Below are 20,427 nucleotides of genomic sequence, written 5' to 3'. Positions count from 1 at the left end.
TTTTGATTGGGTGTTCCCCACCATTGACTTATGCCCAGAGACACAATATTCCAGTTGAGGTTTTTCAAAGCAGAACCTGGCTGGCCATCTGTCAGGAGTGTTTTGATTAGGTGTTCCCCACCATTGACTTATGCCCAGAGACACAATATTCCAGATGAGGTTTTTCAAAGCAGAGCCTGACTGGCCATCTGTCGGGAGTGCTTTGATTGGGTGTTCCCCAACGTTGACTTATTCCCAGAGACACAGTAATCCAGATGAGGTTTTTCAAAGCAGAGCCTGGTTGACCATCTGTCAGGAGTGCTTTGGGTGTTCCCCACCATTGACTTATGCCCAGAGACACAATATTCCAGTTGAGGTTTTTCAAAGCAGAGCCTGGCTGGCCATCTGTCAGGAGTGTTTTGATTGGGTGTTCCCCACCATTGACTTATGCCCAGAGACACAATATTCCAGATGAGGTTTTTCAAAGCAGAGCCTGACTGGCCATCTGTCAGGAGTGCTTTGATTGTGCGTTCCTGCATGGACAGGGTAGCACTCTCAGTCTCTTCCCAATTCGAGGGCTGTGCTTCGGTGCGGCCGCCAGGTGTCGCTGCCCGGCGCGTCCATCCCGCTTGCGCCCGCTCGGCTCTTTCCTCCGCCGCGTCTCCCGCCGCAGAGGCTGGAGGTGTCGGAGGGGCGCATGGCTTTGCGCCTCCCTCCTCGCCGTGCCATCTCCTGGCGGGCGTCGGCCCGAGGCAGCCCTCGGAGGAGGAGGCTGCGGCGGAGGAGGACGAGAGAACCCCGCAGAGGATGGGGCGGCGGCGGCGGCGCTGGCGGGGCGCGCTCCTTTGGCTGCTCCTGCTCCTCCCGCCGCTCGGCGCCTTCAACCTGGACGCCGAGAAGCGCGCCGTCTACCGCGGACCGCCGGGGAGCTACTTCGGCTACGCGCTGGACTTCTACAGCCCCGCGCCCTCCTCCCACGAGTAAGTGCCGAGTCGGGGGTATCTACACAAGGCTTAGGCCAACTTGGGCCCTCGGGGTGTTTTGGACTTCAACTCCCACCGTTCCTAAGAGCCTCAGGCCCCTTCCTTTTTCCCCTCAGCCGCTTAAGCGGCTGAGGGGAAAAAGGAAAGGGCCTGAGGCTCTTAGGAACGGTGGGAGTTGAAGTCCAAAACACCCCGAGGGCCCAAGTTGGCCCAAGCCTGATCTAATCTTTAGAATAATAATCTTTTAATACTGGTAGCCAGATATTATTTATTTTATTCATTCTAATGGTTTCCTCCTTTCTGTTGAAATGGCCCACATGCTTCTGGATTTCAGTGGCTTCTCTGACATGATAGTGCCAAGCATTGCTGTGTTCTCACTCTGACAGCTATCATGTCAGACTACATGAACATCAGGGCCAGTTAACACCTTCCAACAAAGGCAGGAAGCAGCCAGGCTTTGAAGCAGCAAGGCCATTCAAGGTGGCCAGTTGCAACATTGACACTTGCCTCAAGCAGACAAGAGTCCTGGACCTTCCACAGATATATAAACCTCACTTATTTATTTAATGCATGTATATCCCGCCCGTCTCACCCCAAAGGGGACTCAGAGCGGCTTACAAATTAAAATTTACATACAATATTATATTATTAGCATAGCATAATACTCGCCATAAATTACTATAATAATAATAATAATAATAATAATAATAATTTTGGGTTGTTGTATGTCTTTCGGGCTGTGTGGCCATGTTCCAGAAGTATTCTCTCCTGACGTTTTGCCCACATCTATGGCAGGCATCCTCAGAGGTTGTGAGGATGCCTGCCATAGATGTGGGCGAAACGTCAGGAGAGAATACTTCTGGAACATGGCCACACAGCCCGAAAGACATACAACAACCCTGTGATCCTGGCCATGAAAGCCTTTGACAGCACAATAATAATTTTATTTTTATACCCCGCCCCATCTCCCCGAAGGGACTCGGGGCGGCTTACATGGGGTCAAGCCTAGTCATCAACAATATAAAAACAAAGCAATAAGACTGATCAAACAACAATAAAAGCAAGTCATTAAAAAATCACATACAAAATATAATGATAAAATCTTGGATTGGATCCAGAGGAACTGGGCCAAAAGTGCTAGTTGTCGATAAATTACTATATTGTACTATATCAATATATTATAATATTATTACTGTATTAATATTACATGTAATATACAATAATATAATTAACATTATTATATTGTATTATTAGTATTATATTGTATTACAAAATAATATTATTAATATATGCATATGCAATATATTATAATATTATATATTATTGTAAATTATATTATATATATGTATATATATACACTTTCCTAGTTTCCAATAGACCTCACAATCTCTGAGGATGCCTGCCATAAATGTGGGTATAATGTCAGGAGAGAATGCTTCTGGAGTATGGCCATACAGCCCTGTAAAACTCGCAGCAACCCAGTAAATCCAGCCATGAAAGCCTTCGACAATGTCTTTAAAGCTGCGACAGGTGAACAAGTTTTGAATAGCTTTCTCCGTTGGCATTTTCTGCACATCGCTGGAGCTCTGATCTTGGGTTAACCACAAAGCTCCGGAGTTTTGCTCTCTGGTTAAAGTTGATGTAGCCTCTACTGAAAATTACTGCTGCTGCTTCTGAGAAGGTCTATTCCTTTCAAAGGAGAATCTGTGAATCTGGAACACAGCAAAAGGTCTGAAGCAATTATGAAGTCTGTTGTTTTATCTAAGCCAAGCAGGAAATCAAACTGATTTTGTCTGGATTTCAGTGTGCTATGATTTTGGAGAGGAGGCTTCCATCTCTGTATTCTGGAAATAAGTGTGTGATTTCAGTCATTGTGGTGGTCTATGTGCTTCTCAATTATCTATCGTGAACTCCTTTTTCAAGCAAACCATTCAGCTGTAGTGTGGGTTGAATGTTTAGTTAGAATATAAAAAATGAGGATGATGTCTTCTTGGCCAGGTCTGACTTGTTCATTGAGCATAGTGACCATAAAACCACTGTGGTGTAGTGGTTTGAGTACTGGATTTCATATCTGGTGACCACAGCTCAACTCCCCCATTGGCCATGAAACCCAATAGATAATCTTTGAACAAGTCATGTCCTCTCAGCCTCAGAGAAAAGCAGTGGAAAGCCTCTTGTGGACAGATCATGCCTAGAAACCCTGAGATATTTCTTATGATCATCATAGATCGGATATGACTTGAAGGCACACAGCAATAACACTATGCAACACAATTTTTGTTCCTGAGTTATAAATGTCATTTCCTAATTGGTCCTATCATAAAAACATGGGGAAAGTTTATTAAACTGGAAGAACATTGTTTCTGCGGGACATCTTACAGCTCATTTTGCTATAGTTTTCCAATGAATATTTCATAGAGTCTCAAGCAATTCAACATAGTTTGTGGCAACAATAAAAACAAAGTTTCTGGAGTATAGCAACTGCTTTCAAAGTAAGTGCCGCACAATTAAATAAGAAATAACACTTTCAAACCAGGAACAGATTTTTTTAAGCTGTTGCCTAGTGTGTTGATCAAGAGACTGAGATTTTGCATCTGGACGTTTTCAGTTGGATTCTGCTGTTAGTTGATTAGGTAGCCCACTGCTCCTTGTTCTATGGGGTAAAATAATATCCATTTACCCTGCTGTAGTGGTAGGAATCATGCAGCTCTCAGGCCAAACTGCAAGTCCCAAGAATCTTTGCATAAGCAATAATGAGAAATATTGGGATCTACAGCCCAACCACTGGAGGACCTCCTGGTTTTCACACCTTCTTTACGTGATGGTTATAAGAATAGGTGTCTGATAGTTCTTGAACACATTATACAAATAAGCATGGCTGGTCTTTGGATCACTTGGACTAGGGCTGGTCCTACATTGAAGATAACAAGGGGGTTATTTCAGGTAGTAGATGTGCCGTCGCGCCTGGGGCTGTACTCTTAGTGAAAGAGGCATGGACGTGACATCTTTCCCCAGGGGATTGCTTCTTGCCCTCCTTTAGGGAAACTGGAACTCCCAAGGACCAAAACACTGTAGATAACTCAAAAACTGGGTTTATTCTTCACAAAGGGGGTAAAAGAAAATATACATTACAGTCTTTGATTGTTTAAGTCCATGAAGCTTGTCCAGATCCCTCTTTCTCTGGCTGTGAATGCCGGAGCAAACTCAGCCTCAGTCCAATGACCTATATCTGAAGACAAGAGTCTTCCTCTGTTGCCAAAGGACTGATGTGAAGGCGCTTGAGACTCCTCAACGTTGTTCAGGTTGGCCCTGAACATGAAGTGTGAGTCCCAAGGGTAAGAACCTCAGAATTGGTGCTGAGAGGTAACTTTTGAAAGGCTTTTTGAGCCAAGCCTCTCTTTCACGTCCATCCGATAGAGAACTTGCTGATGGAATGAAAAGGAGGAAACACAGTCCTACTCCAGGAAGAGGTGGAGCCAAACAGTTTTGCTGAGTGAGCAATGTAACAGGTACAAACAACATTGATTGACAGATATAAATAACCAATCCAACTACATTTACAGGGTAAGGGCAAAATCAGGCATGATACAATTCAGATCTTGAAACTTATAGTTCCAACATATAGATGGCGCCACTCGCGCCGTCACAGTAGATATTGATCGGAGTGTGCAGGAAAAGTTATTTAAATAAATACTTATGCCCAGCTCTTTTGCTGTTTATCCCATAATCTGCACTGCACTGGTTGCATGGAAGCCATATTTACTTATTTGTCTCTGAAAACATACATAAGAATAAAGTTGAGGGAGTGTATTATTCAATTGTTTATTAGCTTAGTTTTTGCATGATCATAAAGATTCAATAGCTGTTGAATTACCATTCTGCAAGTAATTATCTCCCCAACAAAACAACTGTCCAGAGCTTGGGAAAATTACTTTCCCCAGAATCCTTCAATCAGTATGACCACTGGTTCTGAGAGCTGCAGTTCAAAAGGTAACATTTTCCAAGCTCGGGCAACTAGCACTGGCATTTTGAATCTATCCTTGTTTTTAATTGGCTTTTCTGAATGTTTTGCAGAGTGAGCATCCTGGTCGGAGCTCCTAAAGCCAACACGACACAACCGGACATAGTGGAAGGAGGAGCAGTCTACTATTGCCCTTGGCCGGCTACCGAGTGTAAACAGATCCCTTTTGATGGTACAAGTAAGTTGCTGGGCCCTGGGTTGCTGTCTGCATGGGATGTGCCAGTGGGATTGTTTAACCATGTGGGCTGATTGGATGCTTTCTCCATTGGTGTCAGTTTGCTTGATCTTATGTCTGCAACTCCTAAGAGAAAATGCATCTTGAATGTTGTATCCCAATGCTATGTGTTAACTATCCTCAGGAAAATAGCAGTGGTATATATTCAGATGCTCAGGTCTTGTAAACTCAGGGTTGTGGTTTCCTTGACTGAGTCTAACCATTGCAATCTTCCTCTTTTCCTACTGTCTTACCAAGCCTTTTCTGGTGAGTCATATCTTCTCATGATATGTCCAGAGTGTGAGTGATTTCTTTTTCCAAAGCTCTGAGTGCAACTCCCATGTCACTTTTTAAAATTGGAGGTTTGTCTTACTATGGTGTTTTATCCTTTTATATAGCCTTTTTTGTATTGCTTATTGATCATTTAATGAGTTCCCCTGCTGGTTGTAGGGCACCCCCACTCATGGTTTAAATTCCTCTTTGATTTCTCGGATCTTGTGGAAGAGGTCTCTTGTTATCACCTCCTATTTCTCTGCATTGATTATTATAGTAGTTCTCTTTGACCTAGCATGCAAGTTGTTGAACAGTTTCATTCAAGGTTCTGACTTTATTTTGGTCATCTTTTACTTTTGCTTCATGTCTGCCTTTAGCTGCTTGAAGAATTTCTTCTATCATCCATTGAGTTGTCTCTTTCATTTTTGGCTACACCTTCATTTAAATGCTACACCTTAACTAAGATGTCTGCCCCCCCCCCCCCCTTATTCTGTGGTTACACTTGGTGTGTGTGTGGTTGAAAAGACAATCAGCTTTGAGTTTAACACAGCAAGTTGTTGTTTTCTTTTTAAAGTTGAAATCTGCTTATGGTAATTGCTTAGCCTCGTCTGTCTGATGTGTTTTGCTTTGTTTTCACAGAGCAAAAGATATGCCATGTTCCTTATTCTATTATTCATAGAAAGGAAAGACTTTATTTTAGAATAATGGAGGGTGTGTAGAAACCAGTGTAGGCATAATGTGGATTATATGCACTTCAAACCCCTTCTCCCACCCACCCCCTTTGACAGATGTTTTGTATTTAATTAAAGAGAAAACACATTTGAGACAGTTCTGGCTGCTTATATTTATGCTGTTTTCCCCTTACAGCCCTTGAAAAACATTTAGTATTTCTGTCTTTCTGAAACATTAAAATTGAAAGATTTTCATTCAGTTGGATTGGATCTTTAGACGAGAATGTTATGATTCATCAAGCTCAGTTTAACTTTCGTGATACATTTGTATTACTTCAGTATACACAGTCTGATTTCTACAAACAGTGGCTTGAAAAACATCCCTGAGAGGCAAAAAAGGCCAACATGGTAAGATGATGCCTTTTAAACACACTGAAATCTCCTAGGAGAGATCTCTTCAAGTCATACTTCTTGGCATAGTTGCTATAGCCATCAGAATCCTTCAGCCAGAAATGTAATCCAAGAAAGTATGTTCCCAAACTCTGCAAGTGAGGAGTTGGGAACTGAAACGTAGGCCCCTTCTACACCGCCATATAATCTGGATTATCAAAACAGATAATCCAGGTTATCTGATTTGAACTGGATTATATGAGTCTAGGTAAAGGTGAAGGTTTTCCCCTGATGTTAAGTCCAGTCATGTCCAACTCTGGGGGTTGGTGCTCATCTCCATTTCTAATTCAAAGAGCCAGCGTTGTCCGTAGACACCTCCAAGGTCATGTGGCCAACATCACTGCATGGAGCACTGTTATCTTCCCGCCAGAGTGGTACCTATTGATCTACTCACAGTTGCATGTTTTTGAACTGCTAGGTTGACAGAAGCTGGGACTAACAGCAAGTGCTCACTTTGCTCCCTGGATTCAAACCACCGACCTTTCAATCAGCAAATTCAGCAGCTTAGCAGTTTAACCCACTGTGCCACTGGGGTTATGAGTCTACACTGCATATAATCCAGTTCAAAGCAGATAATCTGGATTTTATATGGCAGTGTAGAAGGGGCCGTAGAACTAGGCTTTAGCATCATGTACTTCCAGCTCTACCGTCAAGAAAAACAATATAAATCATGTTTCATCTACATCTATGTCTCGTGTCATGTTTTAATTTCCTAGGGTCCTTCCACACAGCCATATAACCCAGAATATCAATGGAAGATAATCTACAATATCTGCTTTGAACTGGATTATCTGAGTCCACACTGCTATATAATCCAATTCAATGTGGATTTTATACAGTGGTGTGGAAGGAGCCCTAATAAGTGCTCTGAAACTCACTTGTCACAATATGTATGTTTAAAAAAGTAAGAAAAAAATGCTTGTGATGTGGTTCATCAGACTCACATGAGAAAACAGTGTGGTGGTGGCACTGAACTGAATAGCTCCATCCTTACATCATGGTCCCCTTGTTTCTCCAAAAAAACATAATATCCCAGCTATGGCATGGAAATGAAATCCAACTGGCTTTAATTTTTTAAAACCAAATACATGGGATTGAGACTAGTTCAAATATTGCAGGCACTTTATGGACTTGGAGTTTGTTACTATCAAAGCTCTGAGAATATTAAAACAGAATATTATGGGTCCGAACACCCAGAAACTCCTTCTTAAAAAGCAGCAAAATGTATGCTCTTACTCTCTAATAATTTATTTTTTGCACAAAAAGCTAACCTGTGATTAATGATCATTATGTAAGAAGAGATATTAGGCTGCAGCTGCAGGCAAGGAGAAGATGTCTAGGATCATGATGAACCACATGACTTCCTTGGGTCTCCGTTCTGGCTTGTTTTTAAACACTAAACACAGGGCTATTTTGACAGATTCTCACACTTATGGGGGAATTCCACCTCGAGTAAACTAGCTTTTTATGTATTTTCTGGGAGCTATAATCTTACTGTTTGGGAAGACTGGACAGCACACTTGGATGAGTTCCTCGCTTCCGTTGCCAACAGTAACTATCCTACAATCAACGAAGCAACAGTGGGGAAAGAGCTGCCTTTAGAAAGAAGGAGTAGCAGTAATCCTGTTGTAAAATTTGCAATACAGTAAAGCCGTCCACATTTGCTAGGCTTATGGGCACAGAATCCCAGCAAAAGTAGAAAAACTGCAAATAAAAAACACAATATATTACTTGAAATAACATGTTAATGATTTGTTTTTATTGCTGAGTTTTATATTGCTTATTGCCTGGGCTTGGCCCCATGCAAGCCGCCCCGAGTCCCCTCGGGGAGATGGGGCGGGGTATAAAAATAAAATTATTATTATTATTATTTTGCTAGGAATCTCAGCCTGGACAAACGCCTAGAGGAATGTTCTCTCTAGTAATCTCTAGGTCTTTCAGAACAGCTTTGTCACAGAATTTGATCATAGGATCATGCTGGAGGACCTAGAGATTCCCAGAGAGAACATATTAATTAGATATGTGAATAATCAAACCCACACAAGTAAAACCCACAGACGTGGAGGACCAGCTGTAGTTTGCAACATGCTCATGAGTTGGTATAGTAAAGGTAAAGGTAAGGGTTTCCCCTTGAAAATAAGTCCAGTTATGTCCGACTCGGGATTGGTGCTCATTGCTAAGCCAAAGAGCTAGTGGTGTCCGTAGACACCTCCTAGATCATGTGGCTGGTATGACTGCATGGAACGCCGTTACCTTTCCGCAGAAGTGGTACCTATTGATCTACTCACATTTTGCATGTTTTCGAACTGCTAGGTTGACAGAAGATGGGGCTAACCACAGGAGCTCACTCCGCTCCCTGGATGCAAACCGCCAGCCTTTCAGTCAGCACATTCAGCAGCTCAGCAATTTAATCCACTGCGCCACCGGGGGCTCCTTTTAAGTGGATATAGCGACACACTAAGATTTCTGCCAATATGAAATTTTGGGGTCATGCCAATGAGCTGATGTAGCTGACTGATGCCAGTGAAGCTTCACAGTGAGTTTTCTAGTCAGTTTATTCAGAGTTTACCTTTACCCTCGCCGTATTTCGGTAACAGTTAAAAACATGGATGTTTGGTCGTGCTTGGTCCTTATCTATATTGAAACTTCCTTGTCACTTTACAACTGTATTTCCACCTAGATTCATCTTCCCTTTTATATTTTTTCAAGTATGCCTATCTTGATATAGACACTTTTATCAGTTTTGATTGTTGCCCATTTGTGTCTTGTGTTGGACTTTTTACTGGCATATGGTGACTGTTAATCATTTTATTATTGTGTCTTAATGATGTCTTTTAACTATGTTTTGTTTAAATTGTTTTTATTATGATGCTTTTTGTATGACGGATGACCTTCTGATGTTAAATGTGATTGATTGGGCTTGTTCCCCATGTGTTACGAGTCAGATGCCAGCCAATATAAACAACTCAGTTTATTGCAAAAACAACACAAAGGAGCCTAAGAAACAACCAAAAGGAGGCTCAAAACACTTTCTCTTCAGTGTGGTAACAATGTCCAAAAAGAACTCAAAATACCCAAACTTGGGATATAATCTGGATTATCCTGGGAAATAATCCAGATTAAAACAAATTTAGTTGAAAAGGCTGGAAACTCGCTCCACCTGCTGGTTGGAGCTAAACTAACACATGAAAGCTACCAGCAGTAACCCACAGTGGCCAATGGCCACAAAATGCCCCAAAACGTTGCTAAAGCAAAATCACGTTGTAAAGGAGGAGTCACAGCTGCCACGTGCGGTCCGCATCATTAGGGAGAAGTCACAGTCACCGAATTCCAGTCCAGGTAGTCAGGAAGAAGTCACAGTCACCGAATTCCAGTCCAGGTAGTCAGGAAGAAGTCACAGTCACCGAATTCCAGTCCAAGGTAAACACAAAGAGCCAAAGTGACGGAGGCAAGCCGGCAGCTAATGCATAAAACCGACACAGGACAATCCAGCACAAACTCACACAATGCCAGCCCCCATTGCCACTAAAAACCCGGGTTAACACGTCCCAAAGCAGTCTTCCAAACACGTCTTCTGAAACAGAGATCCCGAAAAGCACCCAACAAAACACCTTGCCGATTGCAAAGTTACATTAGCAACAAACTTACCTTTATCTACAAGTCCTCCTCCGAACTTGAGCCAGCTAACGCCCCATCCACAGCTGGTTGCTGCAAATCCTCATCAGAGCTGGAGTCACCCAACGCCCCACCTCCAGCTGCAGCCCTTCTATGATCTCTCCAGCCAGACCACCTTCTATCCAAACCCATAACTCCCCAGGATCCATCTCTATCTTCTCCGTGCCATCCCTCAAATGTACAACTGTTTGTGGGCTCCTCAAGAATCTCCCGGATCTCCTGAACCTTAGTCCACTCCATGTCTTCACTCCCAGAGTCTGACATCCCATCCTCCTGACTCCCAGTCCCACAATCCCCTTCAAAACCCTCAAAGGTATCATCATCAGAGGGCTCCATAAGTATTTCCCGGATTCTCTTCCTTTGTTGCTCCTCATCAGAGTCTTGCTCACGAGCAGTCTTCCTGCCTCTTCTAGTACAACTAGTAGTATCTCTACTTGAAGACTCCATCACAACACCATGTGAGCCGCTCCGAGTCCCCGTTGGGGGAGATGGATACGGCATACAAAAATAAAGTTGTTGTTGTTGTTGTTGTTGTTGTTGTTGTTATGTTGGAATTGATCAAAGCCTTGTCTAGACCACCATCCTGCTACCTGTCATAATCAAACTCCAAGACTCCCACCAACTGAAAGCAACTGCTGTTCAAAGCTGAACTTGGGAGAGGGTGGTCACTGTTTTGGATTGCAGAATGATCATCATCATTACCATCATCTTATTCCTTTATGTCTCACTTTTTATTCCATTATTGGGACTCAAAGAACTTTACAGAATATTTAAATTAGAACAGATTACAACATGCAAAAACATCAGAGATATACACACACACAAGTTTAATGAGCAGCTAAGCTTAGTGGCTAGAATTACATTCAAGCATTTATTAAAATACAGAATATTTTAAATATGAAGGACAAAAAAAAAAAGAATTCTCCAGCAAGCATCATTAATTGATGTGTTGGTTCGTAGGGCCCTTCCATACAGCCATATAACCCAGAATATCAAGGCAGAAAATCCCATATTATCTGCTTTGAACTGGAATATATGGCAGTGTGGACTCAGATGACCCAGTTCAAAGCAGATATTGTGGGATTTTCTGCCTTGATATTCTGGGTTATAGGGCTGTATGGAAGGGCCCTCAGACTCCAGAAGTTATGTAATCCTAAATTTAACTTTTCAAAGCTTTGATTCAGAGACATGCTGCTTCAGATCCTGAAGGGAATGCATTCGCCAATAATAGCCTCTTCATCAATTTTTTTCTTATACTCTTTTCAAAACCCATCCATATCAAGGGCTTTCACCCACATTTCAGTTATACTCCTGGTTCTCATAAACAAGTCTCTTTTCCATTAAAGTAAAGGTTTTCCCCTGACATTAAGTCTAGTCATGTCCAACTCTGGGGATTGGTGCTCATCTCCATTTCTAAGCCAAAGAACCGGCATTGTCTGTAGACACGTCCTAGGTCATGTCGCTGGCATGACTGCATGGAGCACCGTTACCTTCTCGCTGGAGCGGTACCTATTGATCTACTCTCATTTGCATGTTTTCTAACTGCTAGGCTGGCAGAAGCTGGGGCTAACAGTGGGAGCTCACCCTGCTCCTTGAATTTGAACCACTGATCTTTCAGTAGCAAGTTCAGCAGCTCTGAGGTTTATCCTGCTGTGCCACCGGGGGTTCCTCTCTTTTCAATTAGACAACTTGACTAATTTTACTTCTTCTCTATCTCAAGCTTTAAAATGTCAGTGGTCATACGGATGCCCTTGTTGCTCTATTGTTTTGTGTATTCTGATACAGGCTAAGTAAAAAGCTTTAGCCCCTTCCACACTGCCCCTATATCCCAGCATCTAATCCCAGATTATTTTCTTATCTCAGATTATCTGGAAGTGGAGACTCATAGAATCCAGTTTAATGCAGATAATCTGGGATCAGATCCTGGGATATAGGGCAGTGTAGAGGGGGACATAGGTAACCAGTTACTTGTAAGTAATTTTTTTCTTCAATGGTGAAGATGATATGGTCATCATAATCTAATGAGGGATAGTGTTGACAGCAGTTTTTACGATATTTTAAGTTACAATGTATTGTGTTGTATTGGTTTCTTGATTACTCTCACTAAATGGTTCAGAACAAATAGGTGGCAAAAGTTCTGGCTTGTGCCACACCCTCATGCTCTGTTCTGGGAGTCCATCTACACTGTAGAATTAGTGCAGTTTGACCCCACTTTAACTCCCATGGATCAGTGCTTTGGAATCCTGGGAATTATAGTTTGTTGAGACACCAATACTCTTAGGCAGACTTCGTAAAATTACAACTCCCATGATTCCATAGCATTGAGACCCCATAACCAAATTGGTGTCAAAGTGTGTTAATTCTACAATGTAGATCATGGAATAGGTGGGCCAGAGGGAGGGAAAGTGTATAACATTGCAGGTGCTTCTTGAAAAAGTAGCTAAAATAATTCAACTAAACAGAAATGGAAAATAAATTGTTGCTGATTTTTAAAGCAACAATAGTATTGCTTTAAAACAATAGCAACTATTTATATGTACTGGAATTACAAGTGTAACTAATTAATTTGAAACAAGCTCTGTTTCTAATAGATAATATCCTCAAACAGAGAATATTCCCTCGATAGGCCTTCAGTTAGAGGACTGTAAAGTAGGATGTATTCTTGCCATAACATCAAGTCCATAAAGACACTTGGACATCCTTAGTCGGCGTGGAGGGGGGGAAAGTCTACAATGAACTGTAGGGGAATAACAATCAACAGTTGAGTTCCATTTGGGTTAAAACATTGCCTCTGGGCCAATTCAGCCTTTACAAATGTGCTGCTTACGCACTCTGGGTGAACAGCATAGTGTTTGCAAGGGAAATGGGACACATATGGCGGCATATGCTGCAGGGCCTTGGTATGTGGGGGAGCCACAGCCAGAATGCGCCAGATGTTTACAGACTGTGTCTCCTCCTCAAGGATTGCTGGAAAACAAGCCAGAAACAAGCAACAAATAAGATAGGTATAAATTGGTTTTAATGATGGAATGAAGCCACTCTTGTTCATTAAGGGGATCTGGGCCCAGCATACCATGTTGTTATAACTGAAGGATCTTGAGATTAGTAGGGATGTTTCCCTTCTAGATACTTGTTAATGATAACTTATAGGAGATTGCATTAGAGCAGTAGTTCTCAACCTGTGGGTCCCCAGATGTTTTGGTCTACAACTCCCTGAAATCCCAGCCAGTTTGCCAACTGTTAAGATTCCTGGAAGTTGAAGGCCAAAACATCTAGGGACCCACAGGTTGAGAACCACTACAGTAGAGGATCTAACAAATCCCTAGAGACCATTTTTGCCTTGATGTGAATGAGAGCAACCGTGGATATAGGTTCTGTGGTTATAGGGACCTTACTAAAATATATCTTGATGTGTCCATGCCACCAAACATTGAGTAGGTTGTGTTGTTGAAGTCTCTCATGGCCGGAATCACCAGGTTGCTGTGAATTTTCCAGGCTGCATGGCTGTGTTCCAGAAGCATTCTCTCCTGAAATTTCACCCACATCTATGTCAGGCATCCTCAGAGGTTGTTGCCTGGGACAGGGACTTATTGGTGCTGGCACCACTAAGAGGGTCAGATCCCAAAAGTAGTATAACTATACTGTGTAGAATTAAGGCAGTTTGAAACCACTTCAACTGCCATGACCCAATGCTAAGCAATCATGGAAATTGTTGCTTTAAGGTCTTTAGCCTCCTCTACCAAAGAGTGCTGATGCTTCACCATGATTCAATAATATCGAGCCATGGCAGTTAAAGTGGTGCTAAACTACATTAATTCTACAGTATAGATGCACCTTATAATGCCCTTCTCTGACTGTTAGGTGAAAGTAATCAATATCAATCAAACAAATTTGACAATTAATTCAGAAGATGAAGAAATCTCAGAAGTGCTTTTGGGATCTGACAGTCAATTAAGTCAATCAGTTAGCAATCAATTTAAGGAGATAAAATTTTGCTCACCTTTCACAACTGGTTGAGGCTGCCCCTGCCTGATAAATGATGGTATAATGTTAATTATTGTTTTGAATTACATTTTTACAGTTTGCTATGATTCTCCTGGGAAAGTGTTGCACTCTCATGCAGAATATGAATAGTTTTATAAGTCAATACTGTACTGTAAATACAATTCCAGCATTCAAAATATACGTGTAATTCTTATTCTGTCCAGAAGAGGTAGCTAGAGAGCAACATGACTTTCTCCCCTTTAGTTACATTGGGATGAATGAGAAAGTTGTTTCATTAGTGGGCTTTTTTTTAAAGGAAATTTTGTAAAAAATCAAATATTTATTAGTAAATGAAAGAGAAGATATTTGTTTTTTAAAATGTATTGTATTTTTTTTAAAAAATACACATATATTGTACATAAAATACACACATACACAAACTGAGATTCAGCAGAAAACATTGACTACAAAAACATTGACTACTAAAAGGCAGACTGTGTTGAATAATACAGAATGTTGGATAAGCGAGACTCTAGTGTAACTGTATGTATTGAATTTGTCTGGCGAAATTTTAATTTTGGATAAGAACTCATTTTCCCCTGATCTTTTAAAAAATGGGACAAAATAGATTATAGATAGATAGATAGATAGATAGTAAAAGGTAAAGGTTTCCCCTGACATTAAGTCCAGTCGTGTCTGACTCTGGGGGTTGGTGCTCATCTCCATTTCTAAGTCTGTAGACACCTCCAAGGTCATGTGACCGGCATGACTGCATGGAACACCATTACCTTCCCGCCAGAGCGAGACCTATTGATCTACTCACATTTTCATGTTTTCAAACTGCTAGGTTGGCAGAAGTTGGGGCTAACAGCAGGTGCGCATTCCGCTCCCCGGATTTGAACCTGCGACTTTTTGGTCCGCAAGTTCAGCAGCTCAGCACTTTAACACACTGCGCCACCGGAGGCCCCATACACACACATACACACATACACACACACACATACATATATATCCAACATTCATTTATATATATTTTAAAATGAATGTTTGAAAAAGCAACACCAGTAGATGCATCCATATTTGCCATTGAATTCAAAACAGGAAATTCAGAAATGTGTGTGTGTGTGTGGACTACAAGTCCCAGAATCCCACAGAATATTGTGGGAATTGTAATTTAAAAAATCAACTTCTCCAAACTCTGACTGCTTTTTAGAATATTGTTCATTGTGGTGACTGTGGCTGGATCTCCACTGCCATATAATGAAGTTTAAACTATGTTAGATAGTCAGTACAGACCAGGGGGCCTCAAACCTTTTAAGCAAAGGGCCGGTTCACAATCCTTCAGACTCTTGAGGGGCCAAATTACCATTTGAAAAAAAAATACAAACAAATTCCTATGCACACTGCACATGTCTTATTTGTAGTGCAAAAAAAACTCCCAACAATAACAATAAAGAAACAATACAATATTTTAAAATAAGAATTTTTACCAAGATAAACCTATCAGGATTTCAATGGGAAGTGTAGGCCTGTTTTTGGCCAATGAAATAGTCAAGTTAATTAGGATTGTTGTTATTGTGTGCCTTCAAGTCATTTCACACTTTGGGTGAGTCTAAGTCTAAAACTGAGGGTGGGGGCCAGATAAATGACCTTGGAGGGCCACATCCGGCCCACGGGCCTTAGTTTGGGGACCCCTGGTACAGACCAATATAATACAATTCAAATTGCATTATAAGTCAGTGTAGATTCAGCTTGTATCCTTACTTTTAAAAAGCCATTCACTGCATAGTAGTTGGTGAAGGGAGGTGTATTTTCTTTTTATAATATTGGTGCTAAAGCCTGGGATTTCTGGAGTGAAATTTTGCTAACTGTGGCGGATTAGGAGCGATGCTTGTCCTTTGAGTGTGCTCAATCACATCTTTGGAAACAGGTTGGGCTTTTTTGGCCAAGACATGAATTGCCTGCAAAGACGGCGGAAAAAAAAGAAAAGAAAAATCTTGGCAAAGTGTGCAGTTGAGATAAACCATGAAGTCAGAAGCAGAGCTGACTGTAACAAAAACCAGGTACTGTTAACCTTTAAGCAGAAAAGGATGTCTTGTGAGACTCTAGGGATTTAATTACATGAACAAAGTATTAAGCACAAATATGGTGAGATCCTATGGGAAACTGACTACTAAAAAGGGGTTTAGAGCTGTTGCTGTGTGTCTTGAAATCAACCCAGACTTACAACGAGGATTTTCTTGGCAAGAAGTATTCAGAGGAGGTTTCCATTGTTTTTTGTAAGGGTGCATGCACACTGCAGAATTAATGCAGTTTGACATCACTTTAACTGCCATAGCTCAATCCTGTGGAATCTTGGGATTTGTAGATGGCACCTGTACACTTTGGCAGAGAAGGCTTTAGACCGTGTCAAACTACAACTCCCATTATTACATAGCATTGAGCCATGCCAGTTATGATAGCGTCAAACAGCATTAATTCTAAAGCGTACATGTACCCTCAGAGAGTATAACTGGCCCAAAACCACTTAATGAGTTTCCACCACTGAAAAAGGATTCAAATCTTGGTCTAGTTCAACACTCAAATGTCCATACTGTTTTGACCCCAGGATTTGGATACCCGGAGAAAATAAAGTTTTATTTTAATGCCATCTCACTGCTTTTTGGCTATAGAATTTGGAACGTTGGTCCGCTTGGTTAAGGTGTAAGAGAATTGTAGAATCATAGAGTTGGAAGACACATCATGGGCCATCCAGTCCAACCCCTTGACAAGAAGCAGGAAAATCACATTCAAAGCACCCCCTGCAGATGGCCATTCAGCCTCTGTTTAAAAGTCACCAAAGAAGGACCCTCCACCACAGTCTGGACAGAGAGTTCCACTGCTGAACAGCTCTCACAGTTAGGAAGTCCTTCCTAATGTTCAAGTAGACTCTCCTTTCCTGTAGTTTGAAGCCATTGTTCTGTGTCCTAGTCTCCAGAGCAGCAGAAAACAAGCTTGCTCCCTCCTCTGCTCCCACCTCGCTATGACTCCCCCTCACATCATTGTGGAAGGAGCTCTTCCACAATGCCAAAAGAAATAAAAAAGATAAAAGAGAACACAGTTCAATAATACCCGTATGTACTTATTGATATGTAAGCATTTATTAAAATGAACTTAAAATACCTATCAAGAGACTCCAGCTTCTACCTTCTTGAAATTGAATTGTATAGTACAGAGCTTTCCAAACTGTGTGTTACGACACATTAGTGTGTTGGCTGCAGTGGGCAGGCACAAACATAACGAGAAATGACAAAAATCTTGGAAATGTGTGATATTATCTTCCAAATATGGTAGTATAGTATAAAAATATGAATGAAAAGTTTTCATGAGATATGCTGTGTCCTCGTGCATTTTGTTATTGAAACTTATGTATGTACAGTATCTGTATCTCTTATAAGGGATTGGTTCAACATCCAGTTTGCTAGTAAAACTGAATTACTATGTCACAAAACGATGGATGCAGTTCTCAAAAGTATGACATGTTTGTATAAGTGATAATTCAGAATACTGTGTCATCAGTATTCGTGGTTGATAACAGTATTATATTCCCCTGTGTTGAGCCCATGTTGTGTTAGAAGTTTTGGTTCATACATTCAAAACATCTCTCCAAAATGTCTGAGGGAAGTGGCACTTCAGTGCCAAACAGAGCAACTGGGAAGGCTGTGATGCTTCCAGTTGCAATGGTTTCTGTTTGCTCTGCTTCCTGGTTAGAATAGCAGACTTATGATTTCTGAAGTATGGGTACAAATGTATGGTAGATAAAAAATGTTTAAAAATTGTGTCCCCAAATGCCTCCAAGAAGCATGGAAGACACTTTTTGCCACATCCTCCCCAGACCTCAGAAAGGCCTTTTTTATAATTAGAAGTTACTTTGAGTCACTTTCAGTTTTGAAAAGCACTTTCTCCTAAATTTAAATGCCCTGGAGGAGGACTAAAAGCATGACAAAAATGCCCCTGTGACCCCTGGAAGCCATTGGAAGAGCATTATGAGGCAAAACATTATGTGGTTTTTGAGTTTGAGTAAAGACTATGGGCCACAAAAATCTCTAAGGGGGCTACTGCTGCCACATATCCTCCAATAGTTTCCTACCCATAGTCTAAGGCATGGGTGAGTCAGATATTCTCCTTTTGTTGGGCAAATGCTTGTTTCTGTGGCCCTCAATACTCGGACTCGGAGCAATGGGTTCAAATTACAGGAAAGGAGATTCCACCTGAACATTAGGAAGAACTTCCTGACAATGGAACTCATTTCCTTGGAGTGTTGTGGAAGTTCCTTCCTTGGAGGCTTTTAAACAGAGGCTGGATGACCATCTGTTGAGGATACTTTGATTGTGTTTTATCTCAATGGCAGGGGGTTGGTCTGGATGGTTCATGTGGTCCTTTCCAACTGTGATTCTATGAGTTTATGAAAAGTTTTAAACCTTTTCAGCCCTGGCTCTTTTGATTCGGTCTGCTAGGAACTGCAGGCCAGGAACATCTGGAGGACCACCCAATATCCCACATGTGTCCTAAGGACCACTTCAAATATTACCCTTCATGTGTGGAGGCTTGTGAAAATCACCTGTGCATGAAACATCTAATACTTCTGTTGGGATAACAATATGAATTGTCCTAATTACATAGTATGTCTTCTCTCAGCTGGATTTGGCAAGGAGTAATCCCACATCATTGAGATGGCTTTTGCAATAAATCCGAGAGAGTGGTGCCAGATGGGTCTTTTGTGTTTGTGTGTGGCCTAGTGTCTCTGCATATACTTATATAGGGATAAAGGTTTGTTCCTTTCACATGTTCATACTCACTTACTCAATTCATACTTTTTGAATTGCTGTAGTATGTTTGCTGAAACAGAGTTTCTGAAAATAATTTTGAAATAGAAAATTAAGGAAAATAAGGAAAATTAATGTCAAAATATTTGACAACAACAATTTCCTTGGGGATTTTTAAATGATCTGAAGTTGCAGAACAACAAGCTTTCTTTAAGCTCCTAGGCTAGGATATTGCTAGTAAAAGTGAGTGGCAAGAGTTTCAACAAGAAAAAGAGAAACAAGGTAGGTATAAGATGTAGTCTGAAAAAGAGAGGGAGAAAGGGAAGTTCTCAGCTCACAGATTCACAGATATCATCTGGAAATGCTTACCTGAAATTTCTCTGCAAAGAAATATAGAGAGGACTCTGGCCAAAACCTCCATTAAGAGCAGGATTAATTACTGATATGGAATAAGTCAAACCAGCATGGTATGGTATCTTTAGTTTCCGTCCTGGTGGTGAACACCAGTTGCTGTGAAGCAACATCAGAAGAGGCCCATTGCCTTTGTCTGGCAACAGTCCTGCTCACCACTATGGGAAGCTATTGAACAAGTCCAGCCTTCCTCTGCAAGGTGCTCTCCAGATGCAATGGACTATGACTTCCTTCGTCTTCAGACATCGTAGCCATTGAGGATGTCTGGGAGGGGGAGGCTACATGGATCTTTGATCCGACCCAAGAAGTGTCCCAATATGCCCATTATATCTTGTAAGGCTTATCAAATCCTGCCCACCACTTTAGATTTATTTTCAGAAGAGCTTATGCCGTCAAAATGCTTTTAGTAATGACTGCATTATGTTAGGCCTGTGTGTGTGTGTGTGACAGAATGATGCATACTGTTGTAAACCGCCCTCTTAAACCCCTCTCCCCACCCTGAAAGAGTTGAAAGAGTTCTGAGTATTTATTCGTCAGAACAAGACTACGGCTATTTTCCTTTTAAGCCAAGGTCATGTCTGTGTTTCAGGCTCTGAAAGTTTTGTTTCCAATTAAGACTGCATATTTGAGCAACTTATGTATTCAAATATGTGAGCTTAATCGAAACGAAAAAGCTTTAAAGCACGAGACTTTCTTCATTTGGCTCCAATTGCCCAGTAAGCCAAAAAAAGGAAGAAAAAAATGAATGAAAAAAAGTTTGCTTTTATGAATTTCAGTTCAGGGTGAGCTATGGATGTGATGCTTTTAGCCAGTGCATTTCTCTGTGAAAGAAGTTGCTTGATCCTGGGTCAGATTGTTGTGCCTCTGAGCCAATACTGTCTTCTTCGGCTGGCAGTAATTCCAAGTTCTGAACTTTCAGTATTTCCAATTTGTTTCTTTGGACTGGAAATACTGGAGATTG

General features: G+C 41.3%; 1 protein-coding gene across 1 annotated transcript in view; it reads left to right on the top strand.

Annotated features, from left to right (window-relative positions):
- Window positions 1-501: 501 nt before the first annotated feature.
- itga8 (integrin subunit alpha 8) overlaps window positions 502-20,427 on the top strand; it is a 125,137-nt gene continuing 105,211 nt past the window's right edge. The window contains exons 1-2 of the mRNA XM_008112473.3: window positions 502-959; window positions 5,037-5,161. Of these exons, the coding sequence (XP_008110680.2) occupies window positions 517-959; window positions 5,037-5,161 (568 nt within the window). The 5' untranslated portion in view covers window positions 502-516. The remainder of the gene's footprint in view (window positions 960-5,036; window positions 5,162-20,427) is intronic.

This window comes from Anolis carolinensis, chromosome 6 (genome assembly GCF_035594765.1).
Source record: "Anolis carolinensis isolate JA03-04 chromosome 6, rAnoCar3.1.pri, whole genome shotgun sequence".
Classification (NCBI taxonomy): Eukaryota; Metazoa; Chordata; class Lepidosauria; order Squamata; family Dactyloidae; genus Anolis; species Anolis carolinensis.
This window is presented reverse-complemented; position numbering and strand designations above follow the sequence as displayed.